General features: G+C 42.0%; 1 protein-coding gene across 3 annotated transcripts; it reads left to right on the plus strand.

Annotated features, from left to right (window-relative positions):
- The first annotated feature begins 670 nt into the window (after positions 1-670).
- Positions 671-21094, plus strand: stk40 (serine/threonine kinase 40). Of its 3 annotated transcripts, XM_085471891.1 has the most exons (12): positions 671-894; positions 2588-2772; positions 4049-4175; positions 4606-4691; positions 5683-5826; positions 7051-7275; positions 9392-9444; positions 13917-14032; positions 15205-15349; positions 15618-15737; positions 15910-15988; positions 16603-21094. In XM_085471891.1, the coding sequence occupies exons 2-12, from the start codon at positions 2767-2769 to the stop codon at positions 16819-16821; spliced, it is 1320 nt and encodes a 439-aa protein (XP_085328017.1). In that variant the 5' UTR covers positions 671-894; positions 2588-2766; the 3' UTR covers positions 16822-21094. The 3 variants fall into 3 exon arrangements, with proteins under 3 accessions (XP_085328017.1, XP_085328018.1, XP_085328019.1); XM_085471892.1 differs by lacking the exon at positions 2588-2772; XM_085471893.1 differs by lacking the exons at positions 671-894; positions 2588-2772 and adding an exon at positions 913-1785.
- Positions 21095-22969: the final 1875 nt, after the last annotated feature.

Below are 22969 nucleotides of genomic sequence, written 5' to 3' on the forward strand. Positions count from 1 at the left end.
TTTATCAGATGAAGATCTGAATGAATTCAGTGATACACAGTTTCACTGAGTCATATGGTTGACCTAAATTAAGTGTACTATGTAGGTCATTAAAGAGAATCTGCAAGGTAAAGCCTTATGAAGCAACAATTCAGAGATCTCCTTACGTAATTGTGCACAAAACAGTTAAATGAAAAGTAAAGTCAGTGAGTAAAGTTAAAGACTGCTGTGTTTAATGTAATATTATAAATTATACGGAATTCCCTTTAATGTTAGATTTAACAAATGCAAGTTGTTTAATGTAAAAGCTTCACCCCTATTAATCCCGCTTCATTGTGAGTACAATCTTGCTCAAATAAACAAAGGAAAAACCCATGATTTATCATATTATCTGTAATTAAGTTGCCAGCAAAACATGACATTGCAAACATCATCCTTCAGTATGATTTACAATAAGCCTCTTCAACTCTTATGTAATCATTTTCACTTTGCAACTTTTATGATGCAAAGATAATATTTTTTAAAATGCAAGAAAGAACGCTAATTAAATCTTAGACTGTCTGGCAGACAGTCTTGTAGCTAAACTTCTATTTGCATAGAATTTCATCATCACTCTGAAACGGCTATGAAAAAACTGTCTGCATTGGTCGAGTGCGGCTGTCAATCAAATAAATTGTGTGCGTCATTTCCGTTGTCAGGTGGCGCTGTCGCTGTGGAAAGATGCGATCAGCGAAGAGCGGAGGCTTTTCCTTAATTGCTCATTTCGGTAATAGAGGCTAAAAAAGCCGAAAGCAAACCTCTGTGGTGTCTGCTGTGTAAAACGAGAAGCGCCTCACATCTACCGCAGCGTTCACCGAAGAAATGTCCATGTTTTAAGGAGGCGACACAGATTTAACCCGGCGGTTTAGGCTCGAGGTAAGTGAGATGGTGACTACGTTGCTATCTAGCTTTTTGGCACGGCTAGCCAGCTGTAATGTTACCTACTTTGTTTAAATGGCCTGCCGCCTGCTCTGTAGCCTCGAGCTTGGCGTTAGCTCACATCGCTCGCCAGGAGCAACCATATTTAAACCTCTTGGGTACGCGAGAAGACACGTAAAGCAGCCGTATTTCAGCTAACAGCCGCTCAGTGTAGTTGTCACCGAAATACTAACTCCTTGTTGTGCTGTGTGCCCCCTTTGTGTAGTCGGTAGATCCGTATTTAGCCGAGTAAATCGATCATATTCGCTGCCGTACTAAGTTTGTATGCGTGCCTAACATTGGTTTTATGTCGCTGTCGGTAAGTGTACAATGTAAAAATAACTTGCCTTGTGGTGTTTAAGCAATTGCCGCAATCAAGCATTCATTTATTCGCGCTTTGCAGTCTGGTTTAGATGCGTGTACCTAAACGTTTGAGATCGTTCAGGTAGTTTTTGTTCAAAGAGATCTATAGAAGAGCCAGACATCAGCGTCTGGCTGCTGGAGTACTGAGCTGCCTGTAGAGTGAATTTGTCCAAGTTGCAAAGCATAACGTCAGCGCTTTACTCTACGACCCGTCTCGTTTACAGTGCTTGCTGCCAGGACTGAACGGTGTCCAGTCCAGACCTTGTGGTTGCAAAATGGCACCAAACGACGTGTGCGCGTTTGTAGTTATTTTTGTCAGGTGATTTGCAATGTGACCTTGTGTCCACGACGTTGGTGTATGGTCAAGGGCGTTGTTTTTGCCAGAATCTAGTCGGCTGCATCTAGGAGCAGGGGCAGCGTGTGAACGGATATCAGTAGCATTGCATTTAAGCATAAGGACTGGAGATCTGACCTTGGAGTTACTTTGTCTGTAACTGGCTTTGCATCTGTGCATGTGTTATAGCATACCTTTCTGCACGGTTTTACTTTGTAATGTTTACTACCGAAGTGCCATTTTGCTTTTTCTCCATCTCTGTACTACCTTGCTATCGCAGTTCAGCTTTTCTTGCAGGCCAGACAAGTGGCTTGGAGTCTGGGTGGGTGGATCTTGAGACACCTACGTGGTTGTTTTGTTCTGATACTATTTAAGGAGCCCACATTTCTCGTGGGCACTGGCAGCGTGTCTCTCCTCCTTTTGTGTGATATGATTCAGAGGTTTTATCTGTTCTTGTCCTCCATCTGATACAGGCAGAGGCAGCCTTGCTTACTAGATCATAGGCTGTGCAGAGAGGCACAGCAGTGTCAGAAAAGGAACCGTGTGTTGTCATCACGCTGAAGTAATTTAGGTCAGTGTGGATAAATTGGTTAAATTGACCTTTGCTTTCTTTGATGACTCAGGTTGGCTCCACAGTACTGCAGCTAGTTTTTAGTAAGTACATGAATAGCTTTGGGTTCATTTGTGTGTTGTATCTGCCTATGAGTCATTTTAGTGTTGTAGTTCAAGGTGCATAAGCATTTCGGCTTATTCGGTTGGAAGAGAGAGTTGCTCCATGTACTTATTTAACTCTTGCACTCATCCACAATTTAGTTTATTTTCTGGAAACGCTGGAAGCCCCGTGTACACGGTTCGTTCTGTTAGCTTCTTTGGCGGCTGCCTGAAAAATTAATTTCCTGCCCACAAGTCTCATAAATTGTAATGCCTAATTATCTGTTGCTTTGTGTCCTCTAGTGTAAGATGCTTTCTTACTACTGGCAGCATGACTTGGTGTCACTCTGGCTTGTGCCATAAATGCAGTCAGAAAACCTCAGCTCATCAGACTCAGTGGGTGATGACTAGTGGAGATGGAGACAGATGGGCGAGAGACATGATGATGACACTGTCTGCTGTCTGGGATCACAAAAAGCCTCATGGAAGTGAGAATTCATACCAGCTCTACTGACTGCCAACTGTCCTGCCTCCTCTCTGCCCAAAAAAAAAAATTACTAACTGGCAGTGGTGCACGATTAGTTTTGAAACAGGAAGATGGGCAGGTTCATTAAAAAGAATTTTCTGGAGTTTGTCGGATGCAAGATTGAGATATTCTAAAGCTTTTTGGGTCTCCATCAAACTTTAAAAGATGTTGTATAATATAAGGTTTTTGTGTGTGGGGAATCTCTGCTGTGGCTCAAATATGCATACTACTTATCAGTGACATTTAACGTAGAGATGCGACACTCAGATATATCGCTTGTATGTGGACATTTTGTGTGAGCTTTTCTATCTCTAAGCTGCACCTGTCAGAGGCTTGTGCAGACTCTTATCGGTGTCATCGCTTAGACTTTTAAGGCTCTCTGGACGACAGCTGGGTGAATCATTCCTCTCGGTTCAGGGCACTACTTCCCTGTTATGGGAAACGGATGGGGTTTCATTACATAGGAACTCTGTATCAGTAAACAAAACATGCTGCATACCTCTTGCTCTCTGAATTCTGGGAGGCAGATCAGATCTGCTGTGTCAGTTAACGTAGTTTGTGCAATGATGTGTCACACTCTCTCTGCTTTTTCTGGCATGTGAATAAAGTTACTATCAGGACACTTTATTTTATTTATTTTCCCCCTCTGTAGTTAGAATATATCCGTTCAGATAGTCCTGGCTGTACAACAGATTTAGAGCGGAAGGATTTTCTGAATCAAGTCCACTGCAGCAGGAAAAGCTAAAGATTAAAGTATTAATCGGAAAAGCTTCCATTTTAAACAGTATTGTGCAAGTGGCTCTAATTTATGTGAAAGTGCTAGCTGTTTAAATTGCAGATTTTGGCACATTAACATAGGCTGTTGGAGATTGAATCTGAGGTGTTACCCTTGCCACGAGCAGCTATTAGTCGGAATGGTGCTGTAATGGCCTCGCATTGACACTGAGGTGTCGGTAACTGAGTGTGGAATATTTAAAGGTGGAGGTGCTACAAAGCCTTCCCCATTGTTCTTTCTACCACAGTCTGCAGAACTATTGCTAAGTTTATAGTAGATATGTTAAACATGTATCACTAGTTTTAAAAATACAGACTTGATTATAGATGAGTAGTACATGACCTCTGTTCAATTTGCTTTGTTTTTTTGGGTTTTTTTTTTTTCCCCCCAGTCAGATGCATGCACTTTCCCTTTAACCTGACGGTCTTTATCTGATGTGCTAATCAGATTTATTCCCCTGTAGAGCTCCAGTATGTCTAAGCGGCGCTCGTCGGAGAGGGGGGCTGGTGAGACATCAGGCAGAGCCAGCAAGCTGCAGAGTCCCGGGATATCCGGTAGTAATGCCAAGAGAGCTGGGCCCTTTATTCTTGGTAAGGACACTAGTAGTGTTTGCTCAGTTCTGAAAAAGGTTGAAATGTTGGCTGGATGAAATTTCACCTAGTGTGCATTGTAAATATGCTTCACATGAATACAGGAAATAGGGGGGTGTCTGTCTGTGTATGAAGGGCCTAAGACAAGAATTTGAAGAATTTTTGCAGATCGTCATGACATTGACTAGAAAGGTCTTAGTCTGTTTGAGCAACTTTATTTCCTCCCATTGAAAAAATAATTTCTTTCCTATACTATAAAATGTACATTGGACACAACTCTTCCACTCTTTGCAATACAGACTTCCAAAGAAAACATTACACTTGAGGTGTTAATGGGTAAATGCAGCCTTTAATGAGTGGCAGTGAGAGCACACACACTTCAGCATGTAGCCTTTTGGTCATGCAGCTGTTCCCTTTCGTGTCCTTGCAGGGCCTCGCCTGGGCAACTCACCAGTGCCGAGCATAGTGCAGTGTCTGGCCAGAAAAGACGGCACAGATGACTTCTATCAACTCAAAGTAAGCCTGTCTGGGTAGAAATGTTGTTGTTTTGTGGTGTTTTGAGTTTCTTTCTTACAAACATATGACTCAATTAAGATTGGGCATCTTGTTCAAAACAAAGCTACGTCACCTGTAGACACCTGAACTTTTGACCTTCCTTTTGTTGCTGTTCATTTTATTGCCCTGTTTAAGTCTAGCAGTCAGTTTACTGGGACTGTTCGATGTTTGTTAAACAAGTGGGGAGCTTTACAGTTGAGTGGAATGAGGGTTTGCGCCACCTGTAATGTCAACTTTTAAACCTCACAACCCTCCGTCATACGTATGACACAGAGCTTGTTTACTTCATTGACCTGAGTCCAGCTCGACCCTGTTTACTCCAGAACTTGGTGACTTAAGTCATTAAATGTTTTGTTTTAGGACTGAAGAGTAAGCAATTAAAGTGCGCCTTTTTTGGGGGGGTGGGAACGCTATCTGTGCCTTTAGCCCTTTTCTATTAGTACCTACTCAGATGACTCGCCATAGTTTTCCGGGTTTTCCATTAGGTCATAGTACCTCGTACCAGGGACTAAAGTAGTACCTGCTCAGCCAGGGTGCCAAAGTGATCAGAGGAGGTGGAAAAAATGTGACGCTGTCACCAATTGGCTGATCAGTGGTGTCGCTCGATGAGTCATGAAAGCATCTCGTTCACGAAAATCAAAACCACCTTTTTAAACCTGGAAATCGGGGAAAAGGTTACAAAAAACATTTTGTGATCCCAGAGTCTGACGAGAAGCCACAGACCAAGCAGCAGATATATAGTTGCTTCGACGTCCATCTAGTAACGTTGGTATCGCATAGCGTAACGGGACACTTGGCTGTGTTGCTATAATGACGACCACACACATTAGGTGCTACTCGAAAGGAATGGGAAAAACCTGTCGGGTTGATCCGAGTAAATGCTAATGGAAAAGGGGCTTTTATAAACTCTTGTCTTGGGGCCTAATGTCTGCTCTGTGTGTGGTTACTGCAGATTTTGACGCTGGAGGAACGAGTAGACTCTGCCAAGGAGACACAAGAGGAGAGGCAGGGGAAGATGCTGCTGCACACCGAATACTCACTTCTTTCTCTGCTGCACAACCAAGATGGTGTGGTCCACCACCATGGCCTCTTTCAGGTAGGCTGAGACTTGAGTTGAGTTGCTTTTTGCTTTTGTCAGTGTGGAGGGATAAAATGTTTCTTAGTTAATGTTAGGAATATAAAGTTTTTTTGTTGTCTTTTTGTTTGTATGTTTTTCAGTCAATATTTGCTTTAACTGTTGTGCAAATAAGATATGCTAATGGCATCAACCTGTGTCGTCTATTTTGAACCACTTATTGATTGGTCCTTATTTGGCATCTAGTTATGGCTGAATTTGTCCTCATTGTAAAGAGGTCTAAGAATTTAAAACGCTTTATTGATTTATCTACAGTGAAGTTTGTTTGGCTGGCAAAGAAGTGTCTAATATCCAAAACTATGAAAACTTTCTGCCAAAATGTTATTTTAAACATTGCACTGGCCTAGAACCTCACAAGCTGTGCATTAGTCAGCACTAGGTCGGCAGGCATTCTATATGTGGAGAGGTTTCTATCACTTTCTATTCATTTTAGAATATGGTTTCATTATGCAAGTACAAGTAACGGCATGCACTTATCAGCTCAGTGGCAGCAGTAAGCTTGTCAGCCAGCTGTTATTCTCTTATCCAAGTGGTTTCAAAAGAGAAGTGGGAGTGCCATTAAAACTATATTTATCTGCAGTCATCTTCTGTTTACACTCACATTTATTCATAATGACCCCCACCGCCCACCTACCTTTTCACCTGTCTTCCCGTCGGCGTCCTCTTAACGTTGTTATTGTTAAATCTCTGTCTCCGTTTCCTCTTGTCTCTCTTTCACATCCTGTCTCTTTCATTCTGCCTGTGTTCTCAGAATAGCTGCATTGAGCCATGCACTCTGATTCATTTAGGCTTGTGATATTGATTGGATTATTATAGTGCATCTGTGCTGTGAGAGGCTGGGTTTAATGTACTGTTTAAGAGGTGCTGACTGAATCTTAAAAAAAAAAAAAAAAAAAGACAATCTGATACAAAAATCAATAAAGTGGTGTCTCTGCTAGGTGGTGCTGGAAGATGGAATCGCCTATGCTGGTCTATAGCACCCAGTGTTTCAGGGTAGATGTTGTCTTTATCTTGGGTACAGGCAGGCTGTTAATGGCTCCTGCGCTGCAATCTTTATTTCCAATCAATCTGTTAAATCTATTTGATCAGCTGATAGCAGAAAGCCCTTTTGTTTGCATGTGGTTTTGTTACCCCTTTTTGACTGGATATGCTGCATATTAAACGCATTACCTTTTTATTCTCCAGGATCGAGCCTATGAGATTGTGGAGGACACGGATGCTAACAAAATGCGCAAGATGAAAAAGCGTCTCTGCCTCGTGCTGGACTGCTTGTGTGCACATGACTTTAGTGACAAGACGGCAGATCTAATAAATCTCCAGCATTATGTCATAAAGGAGAAGCGCTTGAGTGAGCGGGAAGCCATTGTCATCTTCTATGATGTGGTGCGTGTGGTGGAGGCTCTTCACAAGGTAAATCTAAACGGATTGTGCTCGACTCATCGAAGAGCATTGTAAAGAATATTTCCCGTTGCACCACTCCAGTGTGTCTAAATGAAACTATGATTGTGCAATTTTCTGAGCAAACAGTTTGGATACTGCAATGTTTTGTCAACTGTTTAGAAAATACTTTTTTTTTTTCTCCCCCCCCCCTTCTATCATCATTTCTGATTACCGTATTTTCACGACCATAAGGCGCACTGTGCTAAAAGGCGCAGTCTCAGTTATGTGTGCCCTTACTGTATTTAACACACACATAAGGCGCACTGGACCATAGGGCGCATACAAGTACCGTATGCGTATTTAAAAATAAAGCGGGAGCAAACGTGAATTCGGTACCTTACTCACATTTCTATTGCCGGTAATCGTCATCATCAACAACACACAAGCATACAAGTGTGCATATTTAAAAATAAAGCAGGAGCAAAACTGAGTTTGGTACTCACATTTTTATCATCAATTAAACCCATCGAAGTCCTCATCCTCTGTGTCTGAATTGAACAGCTGCGCCAAATCTCCATCAAACATGCCAGGTTCACTGTCTTCACCGTCAGAGTCACTTTCCGTGCCGTGCGGCTCCTCGAAAACGATGCCGGCTTTTGCGAAAGCTCGAACAACAGTGCCAGCAGACATGTTAGCCCAAGCATCTACAATCCATTGGCAAATTGTGGCGTAAATCGCCCGGCGCTGCCTTCCACTCTTAGTGAAACTGTGGTCTCCACCGGTCATCCATCGCTCCCAGGCCGCTCGCAGCCTTACTTTGAACGGGCGGTTCACACCGATGTCCAGCGGTTGGAGTTCCTTTGTCAGGCCTCCCGGAATGACAGCAAGCTCACAGTTCATTTGCTTCACAAGTTTTTTCACATCGGCTGTGAGATGGGCACGCATAGAGTCACAGATCAACAGCGATGGTGATGCGTGGAAAAAACCACCTGGTCTCCTTACATACACCTCCCTCAGCCACTCTTTCATCATTTCCTCATCCATCCAGCCCTTTTCATTTGCCTTAATGATGATTTCTGCTGGAAACTTCTCTTTAGGCAAAGTCTTTCGCTTAAAAATCACCATAGGCGGCAGTTTCTGTCCATTAGCATGGCAGCCAAGCACAACAGTAAAAGAAGACTTTTCATACCCCGTTGTGCGTATCGCTACCGTGCTGGTCCCCTTCTTCTCCACAGTGTGACTCACCGGGATGTCAAAAGTGAGCAGGACCTCGTCCATGTTTGTGATGTGGCTGGGCTGGATGTTTTTGTCGCCGATGTGTTTGCTGCAGTAGGAGCGGAAGATGGCCAGCTTTTCCTTATAATCCGCTGGAAGTTGCTGCGCTATCGTAGTCCTGGTCCGGATGGAAAAATGGCACCGTTTCATAAAACGAAAGCACCAAGACGGACCTCCTTGGAAATGTTCAATGTTCATCTCTTCAGCTAGTGAAACTGCTTTTAGCCGAATGGTGACCGTCGAAACGCTTCTCCCGCTCGCTCTTTGCTCGATGATCCACCGCTCGAGTCTTTCCTCCAACTCGGGCCACCTCGCCTTATGTCCGCGGAAACTCAGCTGCGTTTTCTTGACCTGCCGGAGCTTGTTTTCCAGCTTCCTCCATTTGCGAACCATCGATTCGTTTATCTTAAATTCTCTCGCCGCTGCTCGATTTCCATGTTCCTCCGCGTAGCTGATGGCCTTCAGTTTAAACTGTTCTTCGTAAGCGTGTCTCTTTGCCATTTTCAGGGTTGTTAAAACAACGATGTCCTGCATAATGCACATACCTGTTCTTTTATACAGGTATGTGCGATTGTCCCGGTATATACGATCAACGCCCACACTTCACCCTTTAACGTTCTCATGGTGTTCTCTACTACGTCCTCCTTACAACACATAGGGCGCACTGCGCTATAGGGCGCGCCGCACTTTTTGAAGAAAATCTAAGACTTTTAAGTGCGCCTTATGGTCGTGAAAATACGGTACTCATTTCCCATGCTCCTGTGCCACTCCTAGAACAGATTGTTGTGATACGAATGATTCACAAAGCACAACATAACCTTTTTTTTTTTTCTTTTTTTTTTTTTTCCCCCCTACTTTTTCCTGCTTGCAGAAAAACATTGTTCACAGAGACCTCAAGCTGGGAAATATGGTGCTGAACAAGCGGTAAGATGTGCAGCTTTTATTTCAGCACGGCATGTTAGTTGGCCAGTAATTCCTCCCATTATAGTGGGTGAGTTACTTTAGTGTGCCAGGCTTCATTCTCTCGGCTCACATGTGCATTAGGTCTAAACTGGCTCCAGCAGCCTGCTTCCAGTGTATATCTGAACATCAGTACAACCAGAGGTCGTGTTCTTAGATTAAGGGCAACATCAGTATCAGGAAACGAAAGCCTCACCATTTTGTGCTTAACACTTCACCCATGTGTGTGACTTCCTATTGCTGGATTTGTATTTCTATTTTTTTTTTTTTTTCCTTTCTTAAAAATGAGAGGCAAACTGGGCACTGGTTATGCAGCATGCAGGACCTTAGGTGCACCTCAGGTCAGATTTGCCATGCAGAATGAAAAACTACTCATCTGTAAACCATTCAACTGTTTAGAAAAGTGTATTGAGGGGTAAAACTGCCCCCCCCCCCCCCCCCCACACACACACACACACACACACACACACAATGGAAGTGCTATTTTTAGAGTTTAGACAATTGCAAAATGTTAAAGATGCATAAAGTTGTCTCAGAAAAAAGTTAAACATTAGGAGGACACAAAACCTCTTTAATTAAGGACTGAATGACTAAAGCTGACAGTGTTGTTCGGCCATGATCTGCAACTACTTGTACTGAGATGTCATGTACTTGGTTTATCTGCTTTATTGCACACTTTTTCATCTACTGCATCAGCACCCATAACAACCTGCAGTAGTAGTGATGAAACAATGTTTAGACCAGGGTAGGAGGGTGGTGGGGAGAGGAGCAGACGAGTGGAACACTCCGTCCCAGCTGGAGACAAAGGAGAGGCCTGCCAAAGGCCCATAGCTCAGAGCTGACTCACACCACCATGTACTGCACACACAGTCATCATTTATTTCATTATTTACACTACAATCCCTTTTCTGCATCTGTTGTCTGATCTATGCCCTTTTGTTATATCATTTTTTTTTTTAATCCATCGTCCGTCCGTCCGTCCCCCCCCTCCCCATTTTAGGTTAATATTTTTATTTATATCTGTAGGTTGTCTTGTCTTTTTTCCTCTTTGCAGTAGAGTCACCACTTGTATTTACAAACAATAGACTTCATAGCATACAAGTGCATCATACTTGTTGGTTGGCATGTTTCCTCATGACCCCACCCTGAGTACGTATGACTGTAATGTCAGTGTGCGATTTCAGTGCCAGCTGTTAACAGTATATTATGAATCTGTATTCAGGGTCACTATATTTAGATCTATAGGAATTCCTAATTTTAGATTCCATAGGCGTATGTGGATATGAACTACATAAATGTGTCTTTTTAAATTCTGTAAAAGCTGACAAACTCCTACTATAATCGATATAATAAACTGAAAATACAGTTGTATTAGACATGTAGTGGCTTTTGCATTGAAAACATTTTGTTACACAAAAACCTGGAACTTGGTAAGACCATTCAAATCAGTGGTTCCCATAATCTGCAAAATGAAAGTCTCTGAACAAGTTGCCCAGCGTGTAACCTCTTCTTGTCAGCTGGTGTATTATGATCAGAACATTGTGGGGAAGGAGAAGTCATGGGAGTTATTTAGGTTTCTGGTTTCCTGACTTGCCCTGGGTCACATGACCAGGAAGCAGAGATGATGTGGTCTCTCTTGCGTCCTCAGGGACCCTTGCCTCACGAAGCAAACATGCAATTTCATTTACCCAATCTCCGGTGCAAGAATAGAAGCCTGTGTCGTGATGCACACAGACAAAAGGACAGATCTCTCTATGAAGGAAGCTTTTATGTTGAGGGTCCTTGAAGCATTGCCCTCTGTTCCTTTGGCCTATCCTTGTGCAGATCACAAGGCTGCTGTGTGGTTACAGTGACTTGAATTACAAAAGCTGTTAAAGGGTATTGATAACATAAAATTCTGAAAATCAAATTGCGACTTTTTCATAGGAAGATTGGAGGATTTTAGTCAGAGCGTTTAGCCAGAATTGTCATGGGAATAGTGAATGAAAAACGAGGCAGGGTGTGAAAGTGAGAGAGAATAGGGGAAGCTGTTGACCTTAGGCTTTTTAGAAAGCGGATGTGGGTGAAGAGCATGATCCAAAGGACCCGAGCTAGTACACGATGGCTGCTTTTGTGTGCGAGTGCGCCCCCCCCCCCCCCCCCCCCCTTAGCGTGTTAGCCCTGGGAGTGATCGTGTGGGTTTGAAGTTGTTTGTGTACATATTTTAAACTTGAGCTTTATATATTCATTTAACAGCCCATCACCATGCAGGCTTAGTCATCGAAACAATTATTCTAAACCACAGGTTGACTCATGTTTGTCAAAGTGCAGCTTTGCTTTTTGCTTTTTTCCCCCCCTTCCCTCTCTGCTAAAGGAACATAGTGCACAGTCCCTCAGTTTGCTCATGGCAAATTTAACTGCACTGAATCAAAGTCTCATTGGAGAAATCCTAGTACTACCAGGGAAGCAAAGTTAATCAAACCTGTAAAAAGAGTGAGTCTCTGAAGCACCACTGTATCTGGACTGATGTTGTTCTCATAAAGGCTGTAGGCCAATAATAGCTAACACCATACCATCGGTGCTTATTTGTATTAAGTATTAGAGCAGGGCGATATGGCCAAAAATATTTATCACGATATATATTTGAAAATTTGCGATAACGATATAACCGACGATATAATTGATGCGAGACAAAATACAACTCCACAACATTACTAGCGCAAAAAGACAACCTTCCATTTATTTTCACTTAAACAAGAAGCTGGTTTTTATGTACATTAAAGCTTTATAAAAATGTAACAGTGCAAATGCAAATTCCTTGCTGAAAGTTTAACCAAAAGGCATTTCCAGTAGAAATGGGCTGACATATCCTGAGCATAACCATGTATAATATCCACTGAAGTTAAAAAGAGGTGCTTTGCAACATTAAACTGCAGTGTGCAGTACGCATTTTTCGGACCATAAGGTGCACGGGATTATAAGGCACATTAAGCAAAACAAAGCAGTCAGATAAATCAAACTTTATTAAACTCATTCTTCTTGCTTCCTCCACTTCTGTACCATTGATTCATTAATGTTGAATTCTCTGGCAGCTGCTCTATTCCCATGTTGTTGCAGTATATTAATAACTAACCTCGTATTGTGGATGGATTATCTCAGTTGTTCTCCTGACTGAAGTTTGGTCCGTTTACAGCATCCTGCCATGCGATTGCATTTGTCTCTAACCATGAAGAACCTTCACGTTAACTTTTATAAGTGGAAAAGTGTTAGTGTTCGTCCTCCAGCTTCACTGTTTATGTTATGCTAACATAGCTGTGTCGCTAGCGATCACGTAGCACATCATTATATACCAGCTAGCCCAACTTCAGTAACCCTACAAACGTCACTGCTGTTTAGTTTCCTGTCTTCATTTATGTTGGAAGTGATAGCAGAGCTGTACGTTTGATTTTTTTCATAAATCTCTCAGTCAGAACATGCAATATCATGCTTAGGTAACTAGCGAAACTAGCGAGCTAACTTCCGCTAGCTTCCTGCTAACTTCTAACTCCGTTAAATGTAATAACTTTTGTTTTCATGGATGCCTGGAAGTTAAACTTTATAGTTACACCTGGTAAAGCAGCAATGCTGATCGTTTTATTAAAGATGAAAGAATTTAGACAGTTTTTAACTCTAAGTGATGCTGCAGTGTTGTTTGACCTGAAGTATACGGAGTTTAGGACCCAGATTACTCCCAGATTTAAGAGCATCTTAGTCCGACAAATACGACAATAACGACGGCCGCTTGCATGTTCTGCAAAAAAATGTGCTTTGTTGTGTATCTGACGGACAAACACCAAACCAGTTCCACATCACGGAAGTTGCACCATTTTTACAAACCAATTCTGGTTCATCTGTTTCACTCAACAATCGGCCATGTGCGTATGAAAACAAAGGCACTGCGCATGCGCGTTTTACTCCCATTCTATCGCGATATTTCATTTTCCTATCGTTGCCTAACATTATACCGGTATTACCGTGAACGGTATAATATGGCCCAGCCCTATTAAGTATATTAGCTTTATGCATGGTTTCAAAATTGAGATTTGGCTACAGTTTGTCTTTGATCCAAAGTGTTCTGCAGTTAAGCCCTGTTGCTCTGAGCATAAAGTTGTTGTTTTTGTTTTTTGTTTTTTTGTTAAGATGCCAATACTGCATGTAAAAGCTTTCAACAACTTTTGCAGAGCTTGAAGCCAACTTTATCATTTGTTGTATTTTTTATTTATTTAAATCAAGCCTTAGGGGCAAGACAAGTCTTTATTCCGTTAACTGAATGTGTTGTGTTAAGTCTGAACTGTGTTTTGAGCAAGATTGTTGAGAACATTAAAAAAAAAAACAACAAAAACCCCCCTATCAATGGGAATATTGTGTTCACCGTTTGATTGAAAGCATTAACAAGTTTGTTTTGCATGTCCTCACAGGACTCATCGAATCACCATCACAAACTTCTGCCTGGGAAAGCACCTGGTGAGTGAGGATGACCTTCTGAAAGACCAGAGAGGAAGTCCAGCTTACATCAGTCCGGATGTACTAAGTGGTGAGTGAGGGTTTCAGGCATGGATTGTTTTTTTTTTTTTTGTTTTTTTTGTTCTTTGACCAATTGTACCAACTATCAGAAGTGAAATGGGTTTGCTTAGTGTGGGTGAAACAAGTGTGCAGGGTTTTTTGTTTGTTTTCCTTTTTTCCCTCCTCCCTCCAAATGCAGACTAGAAATGTCTGAGTAAAATTATGGAATCGTGATTCCTTCTCTGAAGCCAGATAGGAACTTTGTTTTTGTGTTGTTGGTTGTTTTTGGTTTCATAATGCTTAGCAGTCAGGTCTTGTGTTGGATTTTCCGGTTATTGAGCAACCCAGAGGTATGTTGCAATCCTGGACTGGCAAAAGCAAGAAATGGCCTTTTTGCTTTTATTTGAGTAATCGCAGTGATGTTGCATCCTACTGCTGTATGGTATGCATCTGCAAGGGGAAGCTACTTCTTTACTCTTGTTGCTCTGCTTTTTTGGCTTTTTTCCTTTTCCCCAGCTTGATGGTGCTTCTGTTAAAATTGCACACCCAAGTGCCACTATTAACGCCAATTCAAAAAGAACTTTAATTACTGATTTCCAATGCAAACTCTAGGACAGAAAACAAGAGAAGTATAATTTCAAGCGCAGTTCTTTCATGTCCAACCAGTCAAACTGTAGATAAAACCGCAGCGTGTATATCAGCATAACGTGACAGGCACACAATTAAACAGAGCTTCAGTGACTCATACAGTGATGACTCACTAGAGGGAAACTACTCCCATCTACCCTTTCCCCTCCCATCCCCTGCCTGTGTGTCACAAGCTTTAACATAATTGCCTGCTGCTGTTGCTGCCGACTCCCTGGCTCTAACAACAACACTGCCTATGGTCATGCACAGCCATGACACTCCACCCTCGCCAGCATCAGCTTCTCATTGTTGTTCTTCTGATTTAATGTCTCGTCTGGCTTTCAAAACATTTTTTTTTTTAAGGTGCTTCTATTGGAAGTTTCTTTGAAGTACAACAGATGTGGAGTATTTGCTTATACTGTTAATCATTAAACCTCGTGATTTGATGGCAATTTAACTTGCTGAACAGTTGGTTCCTCCTCACAGGGCAAAAACTGACATTGCACCAATTGTCAACCTGTTTTCTGTTTGTCATGCATGCTAAATAGACCCTTATCCCCTCCTTCCTGCTTCCAGGTCGACCATATCGTGGAAAACCTAGTGACATGTGGGCGCTTGGTGTTGTTTTATTCACAATGCTGTATGGCCAGTTCCCCTTTTATGACAGCATGCCTCAAGAACTCTTCCGCAAGATCAAGGCTGCTGAGTACTCCATCCCAGAGTGAGCATTTATCTTTGTGGAGATTTAATTAAAGTGATCACATTAATATGACATTTTGCTCTGTTATTATTCTTTCATTCAAATTTGTTCTGAGATACAATCTTGCATTGTCTTTTGTTGTACTGCAGTAAAATCAAGGATTTAAATGCATTTGCTTTCGACAGCATTTTGATATTTATTTCAAACCTGACCTTGTAGAGGTTTTTGTTTTAGGTTTTTTTGCTTTAAAGAAAAATCTTGTCCTTTTCCCTTACACCACCATTTATAGGGATGGCCGTGTGTCAGAGAACACGGTGTGCCTAATCCGAAAGCTACTGGTGCTGGACCCTCAGGAAAGGCTGACTGCAGGAGAGGTGCTGGAGTCCCTCGGTGCCATCATTGCCTCATGGTAATTGCGCCACCTGCTGGATGTTTGAGTGAATCAGATGTTTTGCATTTTGTTTGCAGAGAAACGAAAAAATTTGACTTGCACTGCTTTATTTGCACATTTCCTGGTATTGGCTATAAACCATTTGCAGACAGACAGTTCCTAACGATTAATGTGTTATGTTTAATCACAGGCAGTCAGTTTCAGCAATGAGTGGCCCTTTGCAGGTGGTTCCAGATATTGATGATCAGGTCAATCACCCGGAACAAGAGGTAAGATCTTGGAGGAAAATTACATTTAAACTTAATAATAATGGATTGGATTTATATAGTGCTTTTTAAGGCACCCAAAGCCAAAGACCATACCACTATTCATTCACTCTCACATTCACACACTGGTGGAGGCAAGCTACAGTTGTAGCCACAGCTGCCCTGGGGCAGACTGACAGAAGCGAGGCTGCCATATCGCGCCATCGGCCCCTCTGGCCAACACCAGTAGGCGGTAGGGTAAAGAGTCTTGCCCAAGGACACAACGACCAGGACAGAGAGCCCGGGGATCGAACCGGCGACCTTCCGGTTACAGATGCGATTCCCAACCCCCTGAGCCACGGTCGCCCTAGGATACACAACTCAAAGGATACATATGCAGCAGGAGCTACATACTGAAAGTGGGTCTTAACAATATTGTAGCCACAGACCATAGGGAATTTGGGTGACCCAAAAGTGATGAATCACTTCCAGTTTGGACACAGCCAAATTGAGCGTCCTTGATGCAACTATCAAAAGTTGAATATTAAATTTTAGTTACAAAAATCTCTTTACACAATGTTGACTTTTTGCTACCACACTAACTGCAGCATATTGAACTGGATGCTTTCTTTCCTCAGGCCAAGGTGATAGAAGAGTCTTCGCAGTACGAGTTTGAGAACTACATGCGGCAGCAGCTGCTGCTAGCTGAAGAGAAGAACACTATCCATGAAGCCAAGAGCTTTCTCACAAACCGTCAGTTTGGCAGCATCCCACCTGTAAGGCGTCTTGGACACGATGCTCAGCCTGTCAGCCCACTAGATGCTGCCATCTTGGCACAACGTTTTCTGCGGAAGTAATCCCTCAATGACCAATTCTGGACTCTGGCCTCCCAGGAAGTAAAGAAACCTGCAGAGTCTAGAGAGGACTGGTGTAAACCCATTCCCCTCACCCACAAAATTGAACTTGCATACAGGAGGCCTGAGCTGATGTACAGACGGCCTTGTATGTAGGTGGGGTTTTGGCAGTCTAGGTGGAACAGATAGAAAGTGGGTACCAGAACAAACTGCCAACCCAGAACTTCACTTCTCCTGTCTGAATCCTCTTGTGAAACATGGCAAGGCCTGCAGGAAGATCTGAACCAAAGGTTCCTGTCTTCAAGTCGCCCACAGTCAGATCTCACTGTGCAGCAGACGTGATTGCATAGTTTCACACGGCCCCAACACAAGGCTCTGCCTGGAGTGTTGAAGAAACTATCAACCCTGTGTTCCTCCTCTGTCGAGGATGCCCTACTGTAACACTTCCCTTCCCAACCAATTCTGGATCCCCTGAGCAATACAGGACCAGAATCATGTAGCAACCCCCCTTTCTTCCTAGTGGTAATGGTATTGCCTCAAGTCGGATCACTTGATCACAGATGTCACTTCTGTATACCTCCATTCCAACCTCCTCTCCTCACTCCTTCCTCTCAGTCTGTTTTCCTGTAATGTTCCTGTCTGTAACTCTGACTTCAAATCAATCTACCTCTCTGTCTCTCTTCTGTTGGTAAACCATGCTCACTGTTCTGAGACAAGGGATTGTAACAATTGAATCTTGATGCCACCAGTGACATAGCATTAATGTTTTCTGTCAGTGATAATGCTTTGAAACCTTGTCAGTGGTTTCAAAAATTCAAATAAGCTTTTTTTAAATCATAATTAAGTAGCATTTATCCCTATATTTGCATTGAAGAAAGAACTGAAGATCAAAGTATGTACAAGCATCCTTTGGTATTTGCAGAATGCATTGTCTCCCGCTTTTGCTCATCCCTGTGGAAATCTATTTTTAGCATCTAGGCAGCTAGTGTGAGGTACCTGGAAGTTACAATGCCAAGAACTGAATGGGGGGAAAAACTGTTGGCTCCTCCCTGCCAAGGCATATTGATAACGCTTCCACAGTGCCAGTATAGTGACGATCGGGCACTGTCTTGTTTCTATTGCCAAAAATCTTGCCTTAAAGTGCCCCTATTATCCTTTGTAGGTTTCCCTGTCCTTTTAGTCTTGCATGACTATTTCCATACATGTGAAATGTCTGAAAAGTTGGAGCCAAGTGCAGTTCAAGGGGAATTATTTGCAACTGTGGAAAATGGTGCTGATGAAATGCCTGAAACTCCTTGCTTATATTCCTCTTTCCCCCCCTCATCTGCATTACTATGTAACACACTGCCATTGTGGCAAAGGTTTGGCATGACCTCAAAGGTCGAGCAGCTGTCTCAGCTACATGCAGACGCAGCCAGCTGCCTCAGTCATTACTTCCTTGCCAGAGTCGCTCCTGCTAACTAAAATGTCACAGCTATAAGCAAAGCACAACAAAAGTTCAGTTGTTCGCTGCAAGCGTGAAAACCGCTTTCTTTGTGTACTCCAGCATCTGAAGAAATTTGAACTTTTCTTCTTAATATTCACGCAGCCATAACGGTTAGGAAGTCGTTTATGTGTTTGGTGTTGGCATGGTGCCCGGCTAACTGTACTTTCCATTTTCTTCTCTTGGGCTCTGGTCATACTAAACTGTATTTTAATGCAGCTGTTTTCCCACTAAACATGTTGTCATGTGAACATGTTTCTGTTGCCACAAAATGGACTGAGTATAAATGGTGTCACAAACACAACCCCCGTGTGTAAATGAGCTGTCACTTTAAAGCCGTTTTCTGACCCCTGCTGCTCTGTACTACAGTTTCTATAAGCGCAATGTCATCTGACCAAAATCCCCTTTACCCAAGTTAGGCATGCATGTGATGGTTGCAAATACTTTTTCCAAGCTTTCACGGAAAAGAAGCAAAAATGTGGCTAAAGCTTTGTTACCACTCAGAACAGGCATTTGTCAAGCCAACTGACCAATGAGCAGGCTTAAGGAAAGGGGGCAAAAAAGGGGTTTCAGTGTAAGTAATGTACAGTGTGAAATTTACCAACCCATCCCACACTCATGCATGTGTGCGTGTGTGTGTGGACCATGTAAACCTGTTCTGTGGGCACTCCCTCTTTAAGGCCTGTAAATAAGTCTAATAGGGGCACTTTAAATTTACTTTTAGCCAAGGAAACCGGTACCCACAGGCTCATTCAGAATCAAATGGCTTCCAGGTATTTAACTTCCCTGTTTCTCTTTATAAAGACGGATTTGGGATAAGTGTTTCAGTATGAATGTGAATGTTTGACGTGTCCATGAGTGCATGTTGTCTTTTGGGCCAGGCGAAATGATGGTCTGAGGCTGTTAACTGTCTCAGACCCTTTAAGCTATCCTCCAGTCATTGTGTTCTGTTATCTGGCCTGCCTCAGTGGCAGACACTGTGAAAACTAGTGCAGGCTTTGCTAAAACCGGGCTTGACTGAATGTTTTAGGGGATGACATTAATGCTTTAAGATTGGAAATGATCACATATCTGTTGCCATTCTCAGGCCTCTCTCTTGTACATGCTTGTATTATCTTATGGCGTAGGCTCCTGGCTGGTAATGAATACTATAAGTCATAGAAAAATTCAAATACAGACTCAGATTTTAAGTTTAGTTGCTGGGTTTTCTTGGCATTCTTAAGTGTTTCTTCAAACCATGGCAAAGCTACTAACCAGTGACTGTTAGGCATTTGTGCACTGCAACTTGCCTTTGCATATTGGTACCTGCTTTCTAGGCTTATTTATATTCAAACTGATTGCATGAACTTAGGCTCTTGAATACTTTCAAATCTTTACTACTTCCCCTTGTAATTTCATACTTTTATTCACTTGTGTAGACTTTCTCCCAAATGCCTCCACTGGAGCTTGCATCACAGACATTGATTATAGATGGTCCCAAAAAAATTAAGTGACATTTCAGACAGTGTCACTTAACTTTGGGTCTGTTTCATTGATTTAGACCAGTGAAGCAGACCCCACATCTTTGCTTTAAGCGTCAGCTCCAACAGTGGTTCTGCTTTAACCCTGTTATTTTGATCCTTTTCTGCCCGTTCATGAAATGGTAGCATTTCTATTTTGTTTCCATTCTTTGTATTACTAAGTCTTTCTTTCCATTTTGCCATAATGTCTGTGATCACCTTAAGCTACACTAATGAGACTGACTTTTGCATAGTTCTATTTTTTAAAGAAAACAAAATGATACTTGCATGTTTTCCTTATTTTATAGGAGGGGTTGTTTTGTAGTGTTTTGTTTTTTCCTTTTCTTATATTTACCCCCCCAAAAAACTCCCTACACTTGCTGGTCAGTATGTAAATAATGCACCATCATGACTGCCCCAGTCATTGTATCTATTCCACCCCAGTGAGATACCAGCTCTGCTTCAACACATGGGATTGATGTGTGCTTTAGCTCACGTTGGCCTTCAAGTACCACATCTGGAGGCTGAAATGTGTAAAGACAGTTGTTGGCTTTCTCCCACCTCAATGTGAATTCCATGGGTTATACAGCAGTATTGTAGTAGTAATAGCATAGGTTCAGTAGTGGCTGTGGGGGTTTTCTTAGCACCATAACTACTGCTGGATTTTTACATTGATACTGTGGAAAGTGTCTTAACACCATCTCCAGTGACACGTCTACAGTTTAGTAACTCAAGAGTTGATGTTATGTCCCCTGAATCAGTGTTTCACTTTCTAGCTAGTGGTTTTTACCACATTCAATGTGTTTTACAGAGTTGTATTGGTAGATTGCATTGTGGACTGAAAGCATGGAAATTGTGAGAGAACTCTGTGTAAAAACACGTGATTATTGCAGGATATTTGGATTTGCCAGTAAAACAAGTTGTAGATGATTGGGTTCCAAAAAAATCTCAATCTAAATTGAAAATCAACCTCCCCAACTGAAAGTAAAAATTTTATACATTTTTTTTTTTTTTTTTTTTTTCCCCTCAAATTTAATTTTACCCTAGTTTTAAAGTTGTCAGTATATAACTGATGTATAGCTGACTGTTTCAACTGGAAACTTGGTGTAGGATGTGTGGCGTAGTTTAAACCCAATGGGAAAATGTGTTGTAAGCTGCTTGGTTGGACATGGGCATCTAAATACAGAAAACTGCGTAATTGTACAGATGAGAACGCGTTTGTATAAAAACATATTTTTCTACTTCATCAGATCTCTACATGCATGTCAGCAATAAACTTTGATATGGAAACATCCAGCTGTCTCATTCTTTCCCACTAGGTGGAGCAGTTAAAACAAAAACAAGACTGCAGTAGGGGGATTGTATTCTAAGTAGACCCATAAAAAGACTACCTCTCCTATATATTCTACCAGATTTGGACAAAAGAAATCTATAGAAAACTTGTACAACTGTTAGACGTCTCTAGATGTGCGGTTTCAGTGCGCCACCCGTGTTATAAATGACTCCCTTTGTACTGTCTCACTCTTGCAGTGACTGTGGTTTTGGACGACACTGAGGTAGGCTTTCTCAGAAAGGAAGCCTCCTGCTGGCTCTGACAGCATTACAGTACCCTGTGGGGCTGGTCTTCCACCTCACCTCATGTCACACCCTCATGTCACTCAGGCCAAAAATGCTACACATGGAAAGCCTATTTTAAGCAGACCATAGACTCATTAAATGTGATACTGACAAAAGTTACTTTTTTTTTTTCCTTTTTTTTTTTTTTTTTTTTTTTTTTTTTTTTGTTATGTAATGTATACTTAACCTACATTTTACAGGAATGACTTTTACAGCAGGCCGTTTGTTGTGGAGTTTACATGTGTTCTCTGGATGCTCGGGCTTCCTTCCACAGTCCAAAGACATGTACAGGACTAAGTTAATTGGCAATTATAAATTAACCACAGGTGTGAGTGAGAGTGGTTGTCTAAATATTAGTCCGCTGACAGGTTGGCAAGCTGTCAAAGGTATATCTCTCACCCTGTGATCGCTGGGATTGTGTTCAGCAGCCAAAACCCAGAACTTGATAATGGTTTGGAATTTGTTTTATTCTAATGGTCTTAAAAACTCAACAAGTAGTGAGCAAGGACACAAATGCTGTGCTGACTCATTGACAAGAATGCCTAAGCTTTAACCTTTCCAATATTTGTTGTCTTTTAGTACATTCACAGAACGTCAGGATGGAAAAGTCCAGAACCTTTAAGGGACTAAGCTCTGCTGATTTTTATTCCCTGTAAGCTACAAGCAGCTGGCCTTGAGGATGGCCCATAGATTCATGTGTCACAAACAGGTGTGCATTAAAGACAACATCAGACATCTGCAATGTTCTTGCTTAATTACCTTGGAGAGCATTATGTATCTGATTCCTCTAGAAAAGTGCAAGAGTGGGGTTATGCAGCTGGATGTGGATAGCAACGGCTAAGAGAGTATCCACATTTCCAGATGTGTGAATGTTGCAGTGTTGTCATAACTTTCTGTCTGTTTTAGTGGTAGCAGTAAATTTAAGTGTTTTGGAAATAACTGATTTAAGTTCCCAGCTGCATCAGCATTGTAGTCATTACTGTTTATGTCTTGTAGGGACTGTGAATGTGTCTCTATCAAGCACTGACTCTTTATGGCTTCTCCGGGCAAGACACTTAAGCAAAACACACTAAAGAAAACAAAAATGTAGCATTGGAATTAAAACAAAACATGATTTTAAACCATAAATGCATCAAAGCTCATGGAATGCTGAATATGTGCCTCTACTTCATGGCCCAGTCCATATCTGCTATTGTTGCAAAGGCAAAATGATCTCTGACTCGCTCTCCTAGGAACTGAACAAGTAAGGTAAATATGTGTAAGATGACTACAACGGATAGTCCAGGACAGAGCTGGCCCTCTTGACCAGTTCGTTGGTTTGGCTTGTATGTGGGGTGGGATATATTAGGGAGCAAGTAAATATTTTGTCCTTAAAGCATCATCAGAACTGCAGCTCTTTGTCCTCAGTGGTCAGTAACTATCTGGAAGCTTAGAAAGGAACAGTGGTGAACTAGCAACGGGGTCATGGGAAGTCACTGATACACTTGGGGAGCAACAGACAAGCTACTGTAGCTCAGATTCCTGAAAAATGTAATGCTGTTTCTAATAGAAA

Source organism: Copadichromis virginalis, linkage group LG11 (genome assembly GCF_057382275.1).
Source record: "Copadichromis virginalis isolate Kocher_CV1m ecotype Utaka linkage group LG11, C_Virginalis_male_GT1.1, whole genome shotgun sequence".
NCBI classification, from domain to species: domain Eukaryota; kingdom Metazoa; phylum Chordata; class Actinopteri; order Cichliformes; family Cichlidae; genus Copadichromis; species Copadichromis virginalis.

Bases quoted from the DNA above. Each gene is read 5' to 3' on its own strand.
- stk40 (XM_085471891.1), top strand. The intron at 4,692-5,682 runs GTAAGCCTGTCT...TGGTTACTGCAG, and splicing joins ATGACTTCTATCAACTCAAA to ATTTTGACGCTGGAGGAACG. The intron at 15,350-15,617 runs GTGAGCATTTAT...CACCATTTATAG, and splicing joins GCTGAGTACTCCATCCCAGA to GGATGGCCGTGTGTCAGAGA.